The sequence below is a fragment of the Rattus norvegicus genome, chromosome 7 (assembly GCF_036323735.1).
Source record: "Rattus norvegicus strain BN/NHsdMcwi chromosome 7, GRCr8, whole genome shotgun sequence".
NCBI classification, from domain to species: Eukaryota; Metazoa; Chordata; class Mammalia; order Rodentia; family Muridae; genus Rattus; species Rattus norvegicus.
The window spans coordinates 19968858-19987827 of NC_086025.1; the positions used below are offsets into that span (position 1 = coordinate 19968858).

General features: G+C 48.8%; 1 protein-coding gene across 8 annotated transcripts in view; it reads right to left on the reverse strand.

Moving 5' to 3' along the window:
- The window catches only part of Abtb3 (ankyrin repeat and BTB domain containing 3), a 276858-nt gene that overhangs the window by 45975 nt on the left and 211913 nt on the right, over positions 1–18970 (reverse strand). For 6 of the 8 annotated variants that reach the window (XM_063264584.1, XM_063264583.1, XM_039080070.2 and 3 more), the window contains exon 4: positions 15389–15541. In XM_063264584.1, coding sequence (XP_063120654.1) covers positions 15389–15541 — 153 coding nt within the window. Of the gene's footprint in view, positions 1–15388; positions 15542–15696; positions 15849–18970 lie in introns of those variants that run through there. The other 2 variants (XM_063264588.1, XM_039080071.2) reach the window with 2 other exon arrangements.

The window sequence follows — 18970 nt, forward strand, 5'->3', positions numbered from 1 at the left end:
GTCAGGAAACTGGAGGTAAGAGAGTGTTGACCTATGTGTGTGAGTCACAGATCGACGCCTTCAGGGTTGGGTGGATTAATGATTCTCAGCCAGTCGGTGACTTCAGCATCCGAGGGAATGCCTGGTAGGATCTAGAGACGCTTTTGATTTTCATGTCAGGAAGATGTGGCCGGCACTATGGGACAGGGATGCAGCTGCTGGCAAACAGCTTCTAACACGCAGGAAGGGCCATCTTTGCCCCCTACCTCAACAGGGAACTATTCAGCTCCAAATGTCAGTGGTGCTGAGGCTGATAAAACCTGCTGGAGAATGATGAAGTATTTATGCTTCACCTCTTCTACATCAAGAGCTTCCCATTACAGGATTCCGTGAGTGTGACAATCAAATGGTGGCTTTGGAAATGGATCGTGAAATAGCAAATCAGAGGGCTGTAGGCCAGACTTGCCGCATGTGGCCCCCCAGCCCCCTGCTCAGCACACTTTCCCTTTGGAAAGCCTTAGTCAAACTCCTTCCACGGCTTCTCGAGTCCTGAAATTGATGACCTTTTCCCTTTGCTGTTGAGCAGCAGGAGGATTAACAATTCAATGGCTCTTTGTGCTAAGTAAGTCACACCAAGATCTCTATGCACATTTCTGAGAAGGAGAAAAATGGTATTTATTGCAGCAAATAGGACATGCAATGCTTGCAAAGTTCCTGGGAGAAATCTCCGTCTAGGAATTGCACCGCTTGTGGTTTAACTACCAAAAAGCACAGAAGAGAACTGGCTTTTTAAACTGCCTCAGAGAAGGAAAACCAGCACGGGGACTCCCTGTCCTCCATCCCGCCCATCCTCCCTAACTTAGGAGGGATATTAAGGGACCTTGAAGCCTTGTCTTTGGAATTTGATGTTCGGCTTGCAACAAAGCCCACTGTCATGACCTGCCCTAAAGACAGAAATTCTAGGTCTGTTCAAATATGCTCACAAAGATTTATCTTAAAAGCAAGGGCTGTAAACACCCAGGCTGGTGGAAGGAGTGTCTCTATCTGAATTTGTTGCCATATTATTTTGAGCAGAAAATGATGAAGGGGCATTATAGATCTTTTGCTGCAGCACTGTGGTTATTTTTTTTAAAAGAGGAGACAGTAAAGTCTCTCACCAGGGACTCCGACTTGGTCTCCGACTAAGGAAGCCAGCTCTAAATGTACCTCTCCTGGCAGATGCTGCTTGGCATCCTCCTTAGTCCTTTTCCAAACCTCCATGGATTGTTTTAGGATTCGGAGTCTCAGGTGGGTGCATGGCTGCTCAGATAAAGACTACATGTACCAGGCTCCCTTGCAGGGGACAAAGTGCTAGCCAATAGGAGGTGAGCATCATCTCCCGCTCTTGTGTTTTTTCCTTTCCTTCGGGGTAGATGCAGTCCTGTTGGGCAGGGCCAGTCAAGGAAGACACTATCCAGGGATTGGCGGAGCCACATGAGGGAAAGTGCTGGGTGTTGACCTGATGGGCTCCCGTGACAGCTGTGGACTGAGGATCCCTAACCTGTTACCTGAGGGAGGATATGATACTCCTGTCTTACTCAAACCCAGTCATCCTGCCTCTCTTGTAGCGAATGAGTATATACCCATCCATCCGCACCATCAATGCTCTTTGAATTTCAATCAATGTAAGGAGGCACGCAGGGAGTACTAAGTATAGGCAGACGCCTATACAAGGATGAAAGCAGACACCATCTTCGAAGGGATTCCAGAAAAGACTCATGGTGTCCTCTATCACTTTTCCCTGGAACAAACAACCCAGCTACTGAGGGGTGAGGCCAAGTTTTAGACTTACAACCCCAAGTGCATTAACATGGCACCAGCCTCTCGAGATGCCGTACGGGGTCTGGGAGTAAATAGTTTAGGTTTTGTGCATTTCTGTTGTAGCGACTTAACTACCACTGTAGTAGCCATTAAAAAAAAAGTGCATGTGGCTGTTGTCCCATATTTACAGAATTAGGGAGCATGTAGCTGGGATTCGATGACACCTGCTCTCTCTCTTTTTTTTTTTTTTTTTGGTTCTTTTTTTCGGAGCTGGGGACCGAGCCCAGGGCCTTGCGCTTCCTAGGTAAGTGCTCTACCACTGAGCTAAATCCCCAGCCCCGACACCTGCTCTCTTTTAAAGACATTTTATTTTTAAAACTTTAAAAAGTATTTTAAAAGGGCTTGGTGGGTATTTTGTTTGCTTGTTTGTGTACCATGTGCATGCAGTGCCCCAGGGGGACAGAAGAGGATGCTGGGTACCCAGGAAGCTACAGATGCTTGCGAGCTGCTACGTGGATGCTAGGAATTGAAACTGGGTCCCCTGGCAATGCAGCCAGTCTTGACCACTGAGCCACGTCTCCAGCTATGGATGACCTGCTCTGTTGAGATCTGTAAGGGGTTTAGGATAGTAAAAGCACCGAGAGCATTTTTCAGATTTACTTATTTTTTAATCTTACGTGCATGTGTGTTTTGTCGGTATGTATGCTGTGCACCACACGTATGTTTGATGCCCTGGGAGGCCAGAGAAGGGCATCGGGTCCCCTGGAACTGGACTCTCGGGTGGCTGTGAGACACCGCGTGATGCTGAGAACTGACTGTATCCCCTGAAAGAGCAGTATGCCCTTTAACTGTTGAGCCATCTTTCCAGACCCTCAGATTTTCCTCCCCCTTTAAGTCTGTTCAGTTTTCTTTGAGAGAGCGTCTCTCAACTTTATTGAAGCACTTCTTAAATAATGGTCATTAGCCTGGGGCTGGCCTCCTGGATGTGCTATGGACAGTACCAGCTAAGTAGATAACATTTCCCGTCAATGAATGATTTCAGGCGCACACAGCACAGACTGATACAATGGCCTACCCACTCATCAGCCAACCAAAACCAGCCTTATACTTTGTCTGGTGCTCAGGAATTCCTAACATTATATAAGCTCTTTTGCACGTTGTCCAACCTTACACAAACATTAGCATTCTGCATACATCCTTCTTCCACTTGCTTTGTTGTTCTTTATAATACTCATTCGCGAAGTCACGTGATAAACACGGATATCTAGTTCATTTGTTTCCATCGCCCCTTTACCTTTCCGTTAAACGAACATAGCGTAATTTATTTATCCATCTGCCCGGAGACAGACAACTTGTTTTCTCTCTCTATCTTGCTATTATAAACGCTGCATCTATGAACATCCCTGTCCATGTCTCCTTGTTTCCACACGGAAGCATTTCTGGAGTGTATAGATATAACGGCAGAAATACACGTTTACAAAATTACTTGAAAGTAGACACGGGGCCCTGTCTAGTGGCATCTGAGAGTTCTCCCTTCTCTATATCTTTACTCAAATCAGACAGCACAATGCCAGCCTTTACAGAACGTAGTGTGTGCATGCACACGCGTATTGCAGCATGTGTGTGGAGGTCAGAGCATGACGTTCGCAAGCTGTGTCTACCTCCTATCCTGTCGAGGCTGGGTCATTCTTGTTTCTTCCATTTCGCTTTCAACTAGTTTGGAGATGGCTCCTGTCTCCACTTTGTCCTATCTCAAAGTAGGAGTCCTGGAGTTACAGATGTGTACTGCCACATCCAGCTCTGACAAGGGTTCTGGGGACTTGGGTTGTCAGCCTGCAAAGCGAGCCTTTTTGCTCTGGTGGCTTCTGTTTGTTTCTGCATTTGAAAAGGTATTAGGTGCACGTCCAAGTATTGCTTTGAACTGTATTTCCAGGATTCCTAATGAGGGCATACACTTCCTGTGTGTTTCTCCACTGCTCGGAGAATAGTGCTAAGTCTTTGTGGGGGTGGGGCTCTGGCACTGACCAAAGCCAAGAAGTACAGCATCTGAATTCCTAAGAGAAATGAATCTGGTGGCTGAACTTTTGACGAGAGTCACTGAGCTATTAGAAAAAGAGGACTTTCCCATTTCCCATCATGCCTCTGATTGGAGTTGCCGATCTAGGAGAGGGAACATGTCCAAATCCCACAAGGGTTACAATGTCAGGCTAGTTTGGCAACCTCCTGTAGCTTGAGCTTCCTCTGGTGTGAAGAACCAGACTGCTCACAGGGCTGGCGAGGAATGAAGAGAGTAGGAGGAACATCTGTGAGGAACACCTCTCTCCACAAAGGCTATCAATCGAAGACAGACCCTCGGGGGAGTAGCGCATTTAAAAAGATGCTTGCCATGCAAACATGGGGACCTCAGTTTGGATCCTCCACACCCATGTGCTGCACGGTGAGGGCCTGCAATCCCACCACGAGGAGGTAAAGACAGGTACGTTCCTGGCACTTGCTTCCAAACCTAGTCAAATCAGTGAGCTCCAGGTTCCATGAGAGAATCTCTCAAAAGATGAGCAGAGTGGTGGAGAAAGGGTACCCATTGTCAACCTCCACATACGAGTACACACATGCTCATTGTGTGCGTACTCCATACAATCCATTCACACAAACATATAGACCACACGCACTCATACACCACATACCCACAGGGGGAGGGGGAGGGGAGGGAGGAGGGGGAGGGAAGAAGAGAGGGGGAGGGAAAGAGGGAGGGGGAGGGGAAGGAGGAGGGGGAGGGGAAGAGAGCAGGGAAAGGGGAAGAGGGGAGGGGGAGGGAGAGGGGAAGAGAGTAGGGGGAGGGAAAGAGGGAGGGGAGGGGGAGGGGAAGGAGGAGGGGGAGGGGAAGAGAGAGGGGGAAGGGGAAGGGAAATCCACAAAGAGAATGAGTTGTGGTTACTCTTACTATTTTCTTTGTTGGCTATGTGCCTCAGTTTCCCTCATAGGGAATGTTATTCTCACTTTCCATTATTAATAGAGAAGACACTGGGGCTCACCTGGCTGGCAGGCAGTTCACACATTCTGTTCAGTGATTTAATGGGCCAATGAGAAGATAGTGGACCTTGGGCACCCAGCATCTAGGAGCAGGTACCCACAATCCCCGTGCACAGTGGACTGGCTCCTTACTGTTCTGGAAGCCCCTCTGCCCTGGATTGTGCCCTGAGCTCTCTGCAAGAAATCCTAGTTGCCTGATCCATCCCCAGGGGAAGACAGTGATTCTGTATAACTATTCTGTCAACTAGAGTTTAGACTGGGAGGTTTCTGGCACGTGCGTAAATCTGTGGGTTGTGCGGAAATCTAACAGAATTAAGAGTGGACCAAAATTTATTAAAAAATGAACGAGTTGCTGCTTTCCAAGAAGCCAAATCCTATTCTGAAAACTAGACACCCTCCCACCGACAGCTTGGATCTGGAGCCCTAGTCCGGGAACGAGCCCCAAATGCCATTCCAGATGCAATTCTTCGACTCCTTTGCCGTGAGCACCAAATGTGTTTCTGCTCTGCTTTTAACACTTTGGATGCTCAGGCTCCGTTCCAAGTGTTGGCAAACCGTCTGCTGCCTGCAGTCTGGTTTCCACCCACACCCGGCTTCTCAGAGTGCCACTGCAGGGGCACTAATGAGTTCCCACTGCCAGGCCGCGATGGCCGCTTTCAGCCCACATCTCCTCTGCTGGAATTGACAACCTCAAATCCTGCAGATTTGTACCACCACATGCTTCTCTGACCTCGGGTTACTCTTTCCCATCTCTCGGGGACTCCCCCTCTTTTTAAGTCCTTGAAGCATTCTCGGTATATATCTAGTTAGGGTCTCCCCAAAGTCTTCTTTCATTTGACGTCTCTAGGCTGACTGTCTTCCTCCTTCTCTGTCTTCCCCTCCTTTATCCCCATCCCTCCTTCTCCTCCTTCTTTTTGAGTCTCATACGGCACAGACTGGCCTCAAACTCACCATGTAGCAGCTTATGATCCAAACACCTGATTCTCCTGCCTCTGTCTGAACACATGGATCCCAGGTGTGTACCACCACGCCCAGTTTATGAAGTGTCAGGGATCGGGCATTAAGCATGCAAAGCAATGGACCCTGCTACACCCCCAACCCTTCACCTGACTTCTTACCTGCATACAGATGTTGCATGCTTTTGCATTTGAATTGGTTTGGGAAGTCTGGTCTGTTTACATGTAGCATTACCAACATATTTCCCCACCACCCTTCGCATCCTTCATTCAGTCAACAAATATTCACTGGATGCTGACTACACGCTGACCCATGACCAAAGAAAGTTATCTCTGCCTTAGCCCTAAAAAAGAGAAGAAAACCAATTGTTTGAGCTGTACGTCCGTGAGTAACTAACACTTTCTTCCAGAATAACCCCTGCCTCTCAGCTGTTTCCCTAGCTTCTGCTCTCTTGGAAGGCTAACAGAAACCATGTTTTCTATCTACACGTCTTGCCCCCTCCTGTTCTCGCTTCTCAGTGAGCCCATCTATGAATGCCTGACTGCTGGAGGCAGGGCACCAGACTCCAACCAGCGATGGCTTTGACAGACTCATACTTCACAGAACCTGAGTCACGCTGAGGAGCCTCGTATCCTAGGGGTAGGCACAGTGGCTCTCAACCTAGTCATCCCTGGCTGATTTTCTTCCTACACCCTGGGGACAGGCTCACTAGTAGTAGTAGGAGGTTTAAAACACACTAGACCTCATTCTGGGCCATCAATAATTTCTCCAATGGTATTTTACCACAATACTGTGTTTATTACTATCAACCTCTTTATTGATACTAAGATAGATACGTTATAGATATAGAAACTAAAGCCCAGAGCTGGTCAGTAACTGGCCTAAGGTAACACTGAGAGAAAGTGACCTGTCTAGGTTTTGAACCCTGGCAATGCAACGGCAAGTCCAAGTTCCAACTCACTCTACTTCTGCTTTCTCTGAGGAGAGGCTGGGAAAGGACTCAGTCCTTGGCAACCTCACTCTGACAGACCTGTAAGGACCCTCTCATTTGGATGGAAAAATAACACTTTCCACAACAAACCCAGGACCGCTTCTCCCATACTGCCACATGCCGTCGTTGAGTAAGCCACCTCAGTAGCACCCCGCCCCCACGAAACCCCTGAGTCAGTTTTAACACAAAAATGTGGTGAGCAGAATAGACACCACCCCATGAAATCCAGCAGCTAAGCTCTGCTCCCCATGGTGTGTGTTATGGGTAGACTTGTCAGTCACCAGGAAGATATGTGCTCCAGGGGGTGGGGCCTAATCCAACATGACTGCTGATGGAAAGGGGGGATAGAGATGCAAGAAAGTGGTCTGGTGAAAACAGAAGCAGAGACCAGAGTAACACTTGTCCTAAACCATGGGATGCCTGGAGCCAGCAGAGGCTGGGGCACAGGAGGCTCCTCTCCTGGAGACTTTGTCAGCGCGTGCACTCTGACGCCTTTGTCTTGGACCACAGTCTTCATCGCTGTGAGGTGATAAACGCCCGTTCCAGTGGCTCAGACAGAGAAACGTTGTCACTGTGCCCCCAGTAAATAGACACAGTAATATAGTTCCCTCCTCGAAGGCACCGTTGACTGTTTCTTTTGCTCCATCCAGAGAAAGTTTGGACGCGTGTAGCAAATGCATGTACGCATATTTCATGCAAGGGTGACATTTTTCATACCGTTCTATGCTGCACAGCTTGTCTGATTTGAAACTACCCCCAGGCTCACTATCTTTTTAATACTTATTTTTACTTCATAGGTATAACTGTTTGCCTGCAGTGTATGTATGCACCATGTACACAAAGTACCCTTGGAGGTCAGAGTCGGGTGTCAGATCCCCTGGAGCTGGAGTGACAGATGACTGTGAGCCATCATTGATGCTGGGAGCTAAACGCTGGTCCTCAGTAACAGCAGTGAATGCTCTTAACTGCCGATTTATCAGTCCAGGCCCGTAACCACTATTTTAACTGTGATAAACATATATAACATTAATATATTTTTTACCACTTTTTAAACTTTAAAAATGATTATTTTTATTTGTGTGCATGTCGTGTGTCTGTGTGAATGTATGTAACGTGGTGCCCACAGAGGCCAGAAAAGGATCTTGGATTCCCTTGCAGTTGGAGTTGCAAAAGGTGATAAGCTGCCCATTGTGGGTGTTGGGAACCGAACTCAGGTCCCCTGAAAGAGCAGTATGTGCACTTAAGCTAACCACTGAGCCATCTCCCTAGCCTCCTGTTGTTTTGAGAAGCTTTTCTGAGCCATTTGCTACATTCACATTGCCGTGCAGCTGTCACTGTTGTGTTAGCTCTTCCGTCTCTGTGAAGGGACAACACACCCGAGGGAACTCTTACAAAGGCAAACATTGACTGGGGCTGGCTTACAGTTTCCGAGATTCAGTTCATTGTCATCATGGTGGGAAGCATGGTGGCTTTCAGGCAGACATGGTGCTGGAGGAGCTGAGAGTTCTTGATCTTCGGGCAGCCAGTAGGAGACTGTACCATCACACTGGGTGAGCCTGAGTATATGTATATGTATATGTATATGTATATGTATATGTATATGTATATGTATATGTGTATGTGTATGTGTATGTGTATGTGTATGTGTATGTGTATGTGTATGTGTATGTGTATATGTATATGTATATGTAAAAGTATATGTATATGTATATGTATATGTATATCTATCATCCATCCATCTATCTATCTATCTATCTATCTATCTATCTATCTATCTATCTATCTATCTATCTATCTATGTGACTTTAAAGCCCGCCTCCACAGTGACACACTTCCTCCAACAATGCCACACATACTTCAAGAAGGCCACACCTCCTAATACTGCCACTCCTCACTGGTCAAGCATTCAAATACACAAATCTATGGGCGCCAAACCTACTCAAACCCCCACAACTGCCATGCACGTCCATCTGAAACTGCCCCATCACGTGAAGACTCTCCTTCCCTTCTGCAGCTCCCCAGGGCCATCCTGCAGACGTCTCTGTCCCTCACCCTACACAGTTAACAGGTCTGGTCCTTTCCGACTTCCTTGTTGCCCGTCTCCCCTGTTCCATCCCATTGCCTCCTTCACTCTCTGCTCTTGTCTGGGTTCTGGTTGTTAGCGTCTCACCCGCAGCACTTGACTTCAGGGTCGATTACCCTTGTCTGCCTCTGCTCACCCTCCATGGGATCAACATTATAAATCAGATGTTTCCTTGCTTTACCCACTGGTGACAGCTCACGCCACCTATAGGATAAAGTCTCTGAGAGGACAATAAAACTCCCTCCCTGGCAGACTTCTCTCAACCTTTTCCTTCCTCTTTTCCCCTTGCATGTGTGCCGTGTTTCTATTTATTCTTCAGGGTGCAGATCAAATAGTCCCTGTTAGAAGGTCACACAGCAGCTCCCTGGCCTGGATCCCTACTGAACGGCTGGCCCTGCTTCGTGCTGGTTATTCCTAGATGTCTCTGTCTCTGTCTCTGTTTCTGTCTCTGTCTTGCCCAGCTGAGAACATAGCAGGGCAGTCGCAGGGTAGACGCTCTGTAGCTGTCTGCAGGGTGGCAGGTCGTGTGGTTAGTTTGGCATCTGGAGCAGCCTCTATGGTCTGTCCCTGACTTTGGTAAAGAAGGAAAGTCGAGGCCCAGAGGCGTTCCCTTAGGACCTGGAAGAGGGCAGCATTCTGTGTTCCCAGAGGCGCTAAAGCATTGGCATCAGCACATGGGAGGGAGGCAGTGGCTCCAACTGGGTCACTAAGGCCATCGGTGTGAAATCTGATGCCTTCTACAGGAGGTGAAGAAGGGACTGGCCTGCCAATGCAGCATAACCATGGCTCCCGGCCATGAGTCTGCAGGGAGAGGAGAAGCTTTCTCCAGGCAGGGACAGACAAGGGCACTCAAGGGGAGAGAGAGTGGGTAGTGTTCTAGGCCCCACAGAGCCAACGAAGGCCCAGATGCTCAGGCTGTGCTGGTGACCTAAGGAGAAAGTGGGAGGTCCACGGTGGGGATCCAGGGCTCTCTAAGGGCAGGAGTGAGGGAGATAGTCTGTAGGTAGACAGTTCTAGTTCCACACCACTTCGGCTGTCCCATGAGCCCACACCCCGAGTGCTGTCTCTTTAAAATGGGGGCTTCCTCAGAGTCTCTAGGCCCCTTAGGAACACCGGATCCATAACTCTCTCTCACCTTAATTCATCTCTGTCCCATGCCCAGTTCTTTCTTTGTAGACTCTACCTGACCTCACCTTCCTCAGTAATCCTCAGTTGTTTATTACTGCACAGTGGCTGCACCCTTCCATTGGTAGGACAATCCTGAGGATCCTGACCCCCTCCGAGCTCAGAATAGGATATGGTACCATCAAGATCCCACTCTAGCTGGACCTTCTCTACGCATGATTCTGAGGAGCTGGCCAACCAAGAGTCCAAGACGTTCATCAAGAATCTAGATGTAAATATTAAACCATTTTATAGAGGATGTGAGTATCCATAGGGTTTGGTGTCTATTGGGGGGAGATATCCTGAAACTGTCTCCCTCCAGACATTGAGAGATGACTACTCCCAATAAGATCGTTCTGAGACCGAAGGCTGAAATTCTATGGGTCTGACCAACCCTCCTCTCAGCCAGTGCTCTTCAGTGGGAGCTCAGCACAACGCACCATACATGAACCAGGCTGCACTTTGGGACCAGCGTTCTTGTGGCACAACCTTCACTCCGGAACCCAGTTTGGCCACATCAAGCAAATCATAAAACATGCCCACCTTAGAAGGTGCCCAGGAGACCCAAGAAGGGTTAAAAGATGCAGGTGTGAGCTGTTAACCTCAGCCCCTGTTAGCCAACCCGAGGAGCAGTTGTCATTCCCGTTTCCCTAGGTCACCTGACTGAAGCATTAGACCTGGTTGAGAACCTTCTATGGGACTTGGCACTCCGGTGCTCCAGAAATGCCACAGAGGAGCACGGGTGAGCATGTAAGTTATCAGACCTCCAGTCCCAGTTGGACACTGGTGCTTTCTCAATCTTGAGCTTTTCCATTGTCGGTCAGATTAACTGTTCTCAAGAGGAGCTCACGGCACTCAAGGGCCCCAGTCCTGTGCTAGGTGCTGCCTTAGCAGCAAACAGAACATCTGAGCACACCTGGCTGTCTTTGTTTTCTAATTCAGCCCTCACTCCCCAGCCGGAAACCAACCTCATCCAGACAGGAGGAAAACAACAGCATTTATCTTTGTGTTTCCGAAAGGCTTCGAAACGAATCATCAAGAAAGCACACAAACGCTGCCAAGATACATTAACTATTCGTTCCTTCCTCTCCGCAGCTCCCTCACATCTCAAAGGACTGGAGGGGAAAGAAAGCTTGGCTCTGGAGTCTACGTGGTCTGATACTTCATTAAAGAAGAGTAAGTGGGTTACCCCCTGGGCTCGGAGCTACTCGGAGTGGTATCCCTTTAGAATATCTGATCTCCACGGTCAGGCTCCACTCTAGCTGAGTGAGGCAGAAGAACATTTCTGGCAGCCTTTGACCAAGGTCACTCTGAAGATCAATGCCAAACGAGGGCCTGACTTGGGAATCCTGGACTAGGCCCATCCTTCCTGACTGGTTTCTGAGCCACCTCCCTTCAGGAGAGGCGGGCTGGTAGGCACTTATGTGTGTTAAAGTCACTGCCACAGCTACTTCAGCACCAATGCCTTACTCCTGCATGTGTTAGAACAACGACCCTCAGCCCTTCGGGGCTGTTTTCATTCAAGACAAGGGAGTCCAGCTCTGACTGAGAACCAGGAGCCCTGAACCAACCCTCTGACAAATTCTCAGGCAAATGGCAGGCAGGGCAGATAGATCCCTTGCTTCTCCCAACGAACTAGAGGAAACAAACCCTGGTTATCTGATACTTCATTAAGAAAGAATAAATGGGTGTGAACCCTCCCATTCACAACAGCCGTGTGACTTCAGGTGGGGTCTAGAAACCCTGAGAGCCTCAGTCTTCCTTTCTGTAAAATGGGGGAGTGAGTGTGCTTTTTTTTTTTCACGGTTGTTGGGGATGGTTACGTAAGCATCACAAGGACAGTTAGCATGAGATGCAGAGTTAAGGCCCTGGTGCCTTTGCTAGCTGTCAGAGTGAAAAACAACAACAACCAACCAACCAACCAACCAAACGAAAGCGACTCCCTGATGCTGCTCCCTGCAAAGGGAGTTGGTAGTTCCTGCCTTACATGGTAATAAATGAGAAAATGAGATGCGAGGAGACAGAAAAACAGGACTCTTTTTCCATGCTACTTTTCTAGGCTTCCTTTTTTTTTTTTTTAATGTTTTACATTCTGTCTGTCTGTTTATCTCCGTGCTAAAGATCGGCTCCAGGGCCTTGCTCGTTTAGACAGGTGCTCACTGAGGAACCATACCCTCAGGACGTTTTACCCTCATTATTTGGGTAAGCCAATGGACTCCTATGTAGTCATCCCTCAGCACCCCCGGGCGATTAGGTTCAGGATCCCCCCCCGCCCCCCCCCCACACACACAGCAGAATCCATAGCTGCAGACAGTACAGAACAATGTGAGTATACGTTCTGCAAATCATCCACACAGGTAAGCTCTCTGTGGATTATTTGTAATACTTGATGTAATGGAGAAGTGAAATAAATAGCTACAACCCTCTGTTGTCGCGGGAAGAGTGGCAGAAGTGCCCGTTCATGCTTGATGAGGATTTTAAGATGGCCACAAGACAAATAGATACTGAGATGGATGTGTGCCGTGATTGCCAGGATGGCACACTCAGTCATTAGACCTGTCTTGCAGTGGGAAGGACACTTGGAACACGGGCTCCATGGAGGCTGGCATCCAGGAAATGAAGTCCTGAGAAATAACAAAACCCCAGAAAAGGCATAGCAACCTCTCATAGGCTGGCTGAGCTCTAGGTGGGGCAGGGGAGACAAAAATCACAAGCCTGTCCTCTGAATTCACGGGCGATGTATTCCAGGATCTCTCACAAGAACGCAGATCACCAAATGCTTTAGTTTTGTATAGAGAATGGCATAGTCTTTACACAGAACCTTCAAATACGCTCACATATTCTTAAAGATTCGTGTGTGTGTGTGTGTGTGTGTGTGTGTGTGTGTGTGCACTTGCACATAAATTCAGGTACCTCTAGAGGCCAGAAAAGTATCAGACCCTCTGAAACTGGAGTCATAGGCAATTGGGAGGGGTTTGGGGAATATAATTCGGGTCTTCTGTGATAGGGTCTCACTATGTAGACCAAGCTGGCCTTGAACTCACAGAGGTCCACCTGTCTGTCTCCCAAGTGCTGGGATTAAAGGCATGGGCCTCCCAGCCTGGCCACCCCCACATAGTCTTCAAATCATCTCTACATGAGTTAAAATACCAACACAATGCACACTCAATACAAACGTTTCTGGTACTGTGTTGCACAGGAAATAAGAGTAAGAAAAAGATGTCGGCTCCTGTTTGGTACAGGTGTTAAATACTTTCCCTCTGAACACCTGTGAGCCACAGTTGGCTGAATCTTCAGCTGCAGAACTCCTGGGACAGAGTTCTTACTACACATGGTGACACGAGCATTTGGTATTTGACCCCTGATTTTCACTTAACACCTGTGTGATACTGGGAATCACTCAGTCTCATGGAGACTCCATTTTCTCCTCTGCTTTTAGAGACACATGAATATGTTAAAGGCCATTGGAGATGAGTGTTTATGGGGTGGTGGAGACTTGGGGGCACCGACTAGAGTAACTGTCATTTTGTGAACACCGTGTACACGTTTCGCAGTCACAACCTTGTCCTGTATTTTTACCAACCAGGGGAGGAGGGCTGCTCTAAATGTCCCCATGTCACCCATGCAAAAACGATGGTTCAGACAGCTAACCAATTATAGTAGAGACATCTGGGCCCAGGCAATGGTACTCTGGGGTCCAAGTTTTAACCTTTGGGCTACGGGGTCTTCTGAGAGCACGCTAGACAAAGGTCACTTTCTCAGTAAGCATCGAGGAAGCATGTGACTTTATCGGTCTCTTGGCAGGCCAGAGCCTTCTGCAGCAAGGAAAGCCTGTGCCATAGGGCATCGCAGACTGAGGACGGTGGGCAGGAGTGGTGGGGGTGAGCTGCAGGTAGCTAACGGCCCTGGGGAACAGGAGGCAAAGGATGGACTAGGTCAAAGGTGAAACCAGACATTTTCCCCAGCACTTCTTCCTGTGATATATACCACGGTGGCTACCTGGTCTACAGACGTGGGGGGTTATTCTAATCTCACACAGTTGGTCAAGGAACGAAGAGAATCAGGTTGCAGATGGGAGGTTGCAGGTCTTGTTGTTGTCTATAACTGCTGCATCCTGGGTGTTCTATAAATGGCTGCTCCCTAGTCTCTCCCTGGACCAGCTGACACTCTAGTGATGTGGTGGGAAGCATGGTGGTAATGGCTCAGGCTTCTGCCTAGACAGAAACCCGAAGGCAGAAACACTCAGTGGCAGGGCTGGGCTACTGGGATTCACATCCTGACGATCTACCATTCAGTCACCTCAGACATGCTACCAGCACCTCAGTTTTGTTATCCAGGAAGTGGGTGTCACAGCCATACTCCACAGGCTTGGGGAGCACTACACAGGTACCAACCCCTATCACTTAAACCAGGGCTCGGCTTACGGTTAGCATCAACACACATTAGCAACTTTGATTCTGATCAGTCTCTTGTGTGTACTTTGGCCAAGTGTCCAGTTCTGGGTCTTCATGAGCTGAGGTTTATATGACAGATTCTCAATGTACTTGTGGTCCCCTCCCTCAGTTCCCATCAAATCCTGTTAGGGCAGAAATTTGGGGTGGAGTATTCCCGAGGGAGGCTAGTTTCTCTTCAGGTGGTGGGAGGAGATTTGAAATGATATGGTCACCCGGAGAACCGTTAAGGGAGTCAGGAAAGTGGGTGCCCACACGTCATTTGGGTTCTGTGTCGTTTGCATTTGGGCCCAGGTATGACTGTTCTGAATAAGCCGGTGTATTTGTTTTGTTTTTACATTAAAAAAAAAAAAGCCCATTGCATGAGGGCCCTGGCCAGCCCGTGAGTAAATACCACCTTGCTGGAGGGTAGCCCTTGTTACAAAGCCTGAAACATTCAGGGAAACCCATAGCATCCTCAAGCTGGTGGGAAGACAGGACAGAGAGGGCGCTCTCGCAGACAGAGATTTTACTCTGCAAAGATTGGTCAGAAAAGTAAGAACGCTAATATTTCAGAGAGGGGGATAGAGGGGAAAGGAGAGGACAGAGGGATGGGAACACAAACGGAAGGGGTTACCAACAGAGAGCAGCAAGAAAGAACAAGGCATTCCTTATCTTGTAATCCGCAGGGACGCATTTTTCCAAGATCTGCTTATTGTTCACCCCACCCCCCACCCCCTCACCCCGTCTACCATTTCAACCCGCAGAGCCTTAGCTCCGCCACAGCAACAGTTCCGGGTGCCAGCAAGGGGCGGGGGAGTGTAGTACACCCGGGTGGCCGTGATCTACAAGCAAAGCTTGAGACCTCCCATCCCTACCCATTCTCACGGTCCCCGCCCCTAGGGTCTCCGCGCCCTTCCCCCCATCACCCCATCCCTTTTCCCCTCCACCTACTTGAGCTGGCGCGGCTCGCAGTCCACTCCAGGCAACAGAAGCCTGGCGGCTTGGCGGACATCGTCGCTGTCCATAGAAAAGCTGCGGCGGTGGCCAGCGTGCGCCACGGCCACTCGGATCCACTCCATCAGAGGGGGCAGCACGAGGAAGGGCCTGCGCAGGAGGAGAGGGGCGGGGATGTATTAGGACCGCCAGGGAACCAGGGTTGCTCAGTCCCATCCCGACTCTCCCTGGGACCCCTATCTGACCCCCATCCCTACTTCCACCTCCACACCCATCTGGTTTCCCTGGAGACCCTGCCTGAGAACCTTTGAAGACATCCTGATCCCACTGGTGACCCCGGGTCAGGCTCTCTAGAATCTTTTGGCCTCGGTTTCCTCATCTGTGAAAGGGGGCTACTGAGGCCACCAAAGGATGCAGTGCTACTCTGCTGCGAGTGCTGTCCCTCTCAGAGATCATGTGCGGATGGAGATGAGTCACTTTGAACACTAGCGCAGGGTCCGGAGCCAAAGAAAGCCAATGAACACCTGGCATTACTCCAGATTCCCAGCTTCATCCAAGGAACATTCTCCATCTCCCTTCCCATTCCTGCCAGCTTCTGACACCCCTCTGGCCTCAGCTCTGCACAAGTACCAGGCTGCCACAAGGCTCAGAGTACCTGCCAAAGCGGGGTGGGAGCCAAATGCAGTTAACCTTCACAAGCAAGACTGCTGGAGCCCAGAACAGCCAACGGGACATTGAACACATCCCCAGACCACTGCAGGAGCCAGTAGGCGTCCTGTGGCAGTAGCTTGTTGACTGAGGCAGTGCCTTTTCCTGTGACATAGCTTCCTGATCCTTCTAGGGGATATATATATATATATGTGTGTGTGTGTATATATATATGTGTGTGTGTATATATATATATATATATATATATATATATATATATATATATATATATTTAGAGATGGTACTGTATGAGGCTGGGTCTTGGTAAGGTTTAAAGCCTCCAAGTGTGTGTGTGTGTGTGTGTGTTTGTTTAGATTTATTTGTTTTATGTATGTGAGCACCCTGTCCTCACTGTCGCTGTCCTCAGACACAGACACACCAGAAGAGGGCATCAGATCCCATTACAGACGGTTGTGAGCCACCATGTGGTTGCTGGGAATTGAACTCAGGACCTCTGGAAGAGCAGTCAGTGCTCTTAACCACTGAGCCATCTCTCCGGCCCTTCCCTTGTTTTTAACGTGCACCCCAACTCCCTGGATGGCTTGTTAAAGCGCAGATAGAGCGTAAGGACACCCGCAGCATCTTTTATTTGCTGGCTTAGGAGAGAAACCTGGGGAACTGGGTTTTAAATCAGACCCTGCTACTCACAGGTCTGGCCTAGGGATGTCTCAAAGAACAGCTTCACCTGGGGAGGGGCGTGGTTTAAAGAGGCAGACTCCTTCGCCTGTCTCCAGAGATGTTCACAGAGCTTGAGGACATCATTTAAGGGATGGGTGAGGGAGATGACTCAGGAGGAAAGCTTGCTTGCTGGCAAATCTGACGACTGGGGTTCTGTCCTGAGAACCCACCCGGCAGAAGGAAAGGACCGATCTGCATGGCGGAAGGAGAGGACCGGCTCCTGAAAGTTGTCGTCTGGCTTTAACATGATGCACACGATGGCATTGTGCCCCCCCCCCCCAAGTGAATGAATGAATGGATGAAAACACAATTAAAAATTTAAGTGGACACAATTTGAATAAGCACCTCCCATGCCTTGATGGTGGTGCTATGGGGACCTGCAGGAATTCCTATCACTAGTCAGGGCCTGGATGCCTCTGAGGCAAGGGTACCTGGGTGGAAAGATTTAAGGAAGCAGGTTCTTACAGCTATGGGAGTGAGAAACATGTTTATAAGGCATCTGCTCCCTCTCAAAATACAGAATCATGAGCTTCCACAGGTGTTGGTGCCAGGTTCCAGTCTTCCTAGAGTCAAGCTACTTACCTGATGTTAAAAGTTGCAACAATTCTGTCCTGGACGCTCATCTCAGTTACCCTTGTCCATGAGCTTGTCTAAGTATTTAGGGCCTCTAGCTATGAGTCTTCCCGCTTTAGCACCAGAAAAACCATGTTTACTGAGGTTAGGGAGCCTTCCTAGCCTTGGATCAGAAGGTTCTCAGAACTGAGAGTCAGACCCAAATTATTTGGTTGCACAGTCGCTCACCATTCTCCCATTCTGCTTTCCCAGCATGCACTGTTACCCACAATGCACCTGTTCCTTGAGGGGAGCTGACCTGGTCTCAGATCTTTGAACTCATGTTATTTTCCTTTTAGGTCCTACAGCTCACTCCCCTGTGTGTAGGGTCTCCATCGCTTCAGAGGCCCACACCAGACTTAACCTTTGCCAAATTCCACTGTCCCCAAACACTTCTGATAATTGTGCCACACAGACCACTCTCATGTGGCTCCCACTTTGAAGGACTTTTACTCAGTCTGCAGATGCCTCATTAGCACATCAACTCCATTAGGCAGAGACCAGGGGCTGTCCAGTTCACTCCTTCAGTCTCTGCCCCAGGGCTGTGTCTAGCTGGTCGGAAGCCCCCAATATCTGTTTATGAGACAGACTAAGACTTACCAATTTCTTACTGTCTGATACTTAGAAAATCAAGTTTCTGGGCCTGGGACCTAGAGGTCAGACTCTCGGGGAATTTCTGTCTGCATCAGCTTGCTGCTTAGGCTGTCTCTCTCATTCTCTCCATCTCTCCATCACCTAAACTGAATCAGGCACTCAATAAACACACCGACTTGAAATTGAATTGGATTCCACTGTCTCCAGGGGAAGCAGGGTTTATTTCAGTCCCCGTGTCTCAGTCACTGCTGGAAGCTAATCCCGAGCACCCGGAGAATTCCCCCAGGTTGTGTCTCAGAGGAGAGCCTCCTCCTATCTTTGCTCAGTGGTCTCCAAGCCTGGTCCCTGGTGGGTTGAGTCTCTGGTGCATCTGCCTTTCATGCTAGAGGCTGGGCCGTCCGGTGTGCCTACTGAATACCAAAGAGGGGCCCTGCCATTTTCTAAGTCATTTCTTCACCAAGCTAGCTGGCCAGCCCCAGAATTAAAACCTTAAAACCCTCAAGCCACAGAGCTCTTCCTCTTCTGGAATTTTCTGTGTTCTGTACCCTCAACACCACTGTCTGTCTATCACCCAACTCTGGCGATTTATAAGCTCACGAATTCTCTGCCAGCAACTCATCAAATAATCTTATCTTGTCTGTTCAAAGGGGACAGACAGAATAACGCTATTTGTGATGCTGTCTTTGAAAGAGTTAGTGATGGAAAAGGAATTTAGGGCCTTGAATCAAACAGGGTAGAGAATTTTCAGGAAATATATGGCACCTGCACATGTATGTGAGTGATGTGTCTATCTGTCTGTCCATGTGGGAATCAAAGAAAATGACTGGTCTTGTTCCCTATGGGCCATTCACTTTGTTTTTTGAGGCAGGGTCTTAATCAGCCGTAGAGCTTTCTGATCCAAGAAGGCTGGGCTTACAAGTGCACAGCGTTATTATGCCTGGATCTTCCTTCTCTCCCTAAAGATGAATCCTGGGGCATTGAACTCAG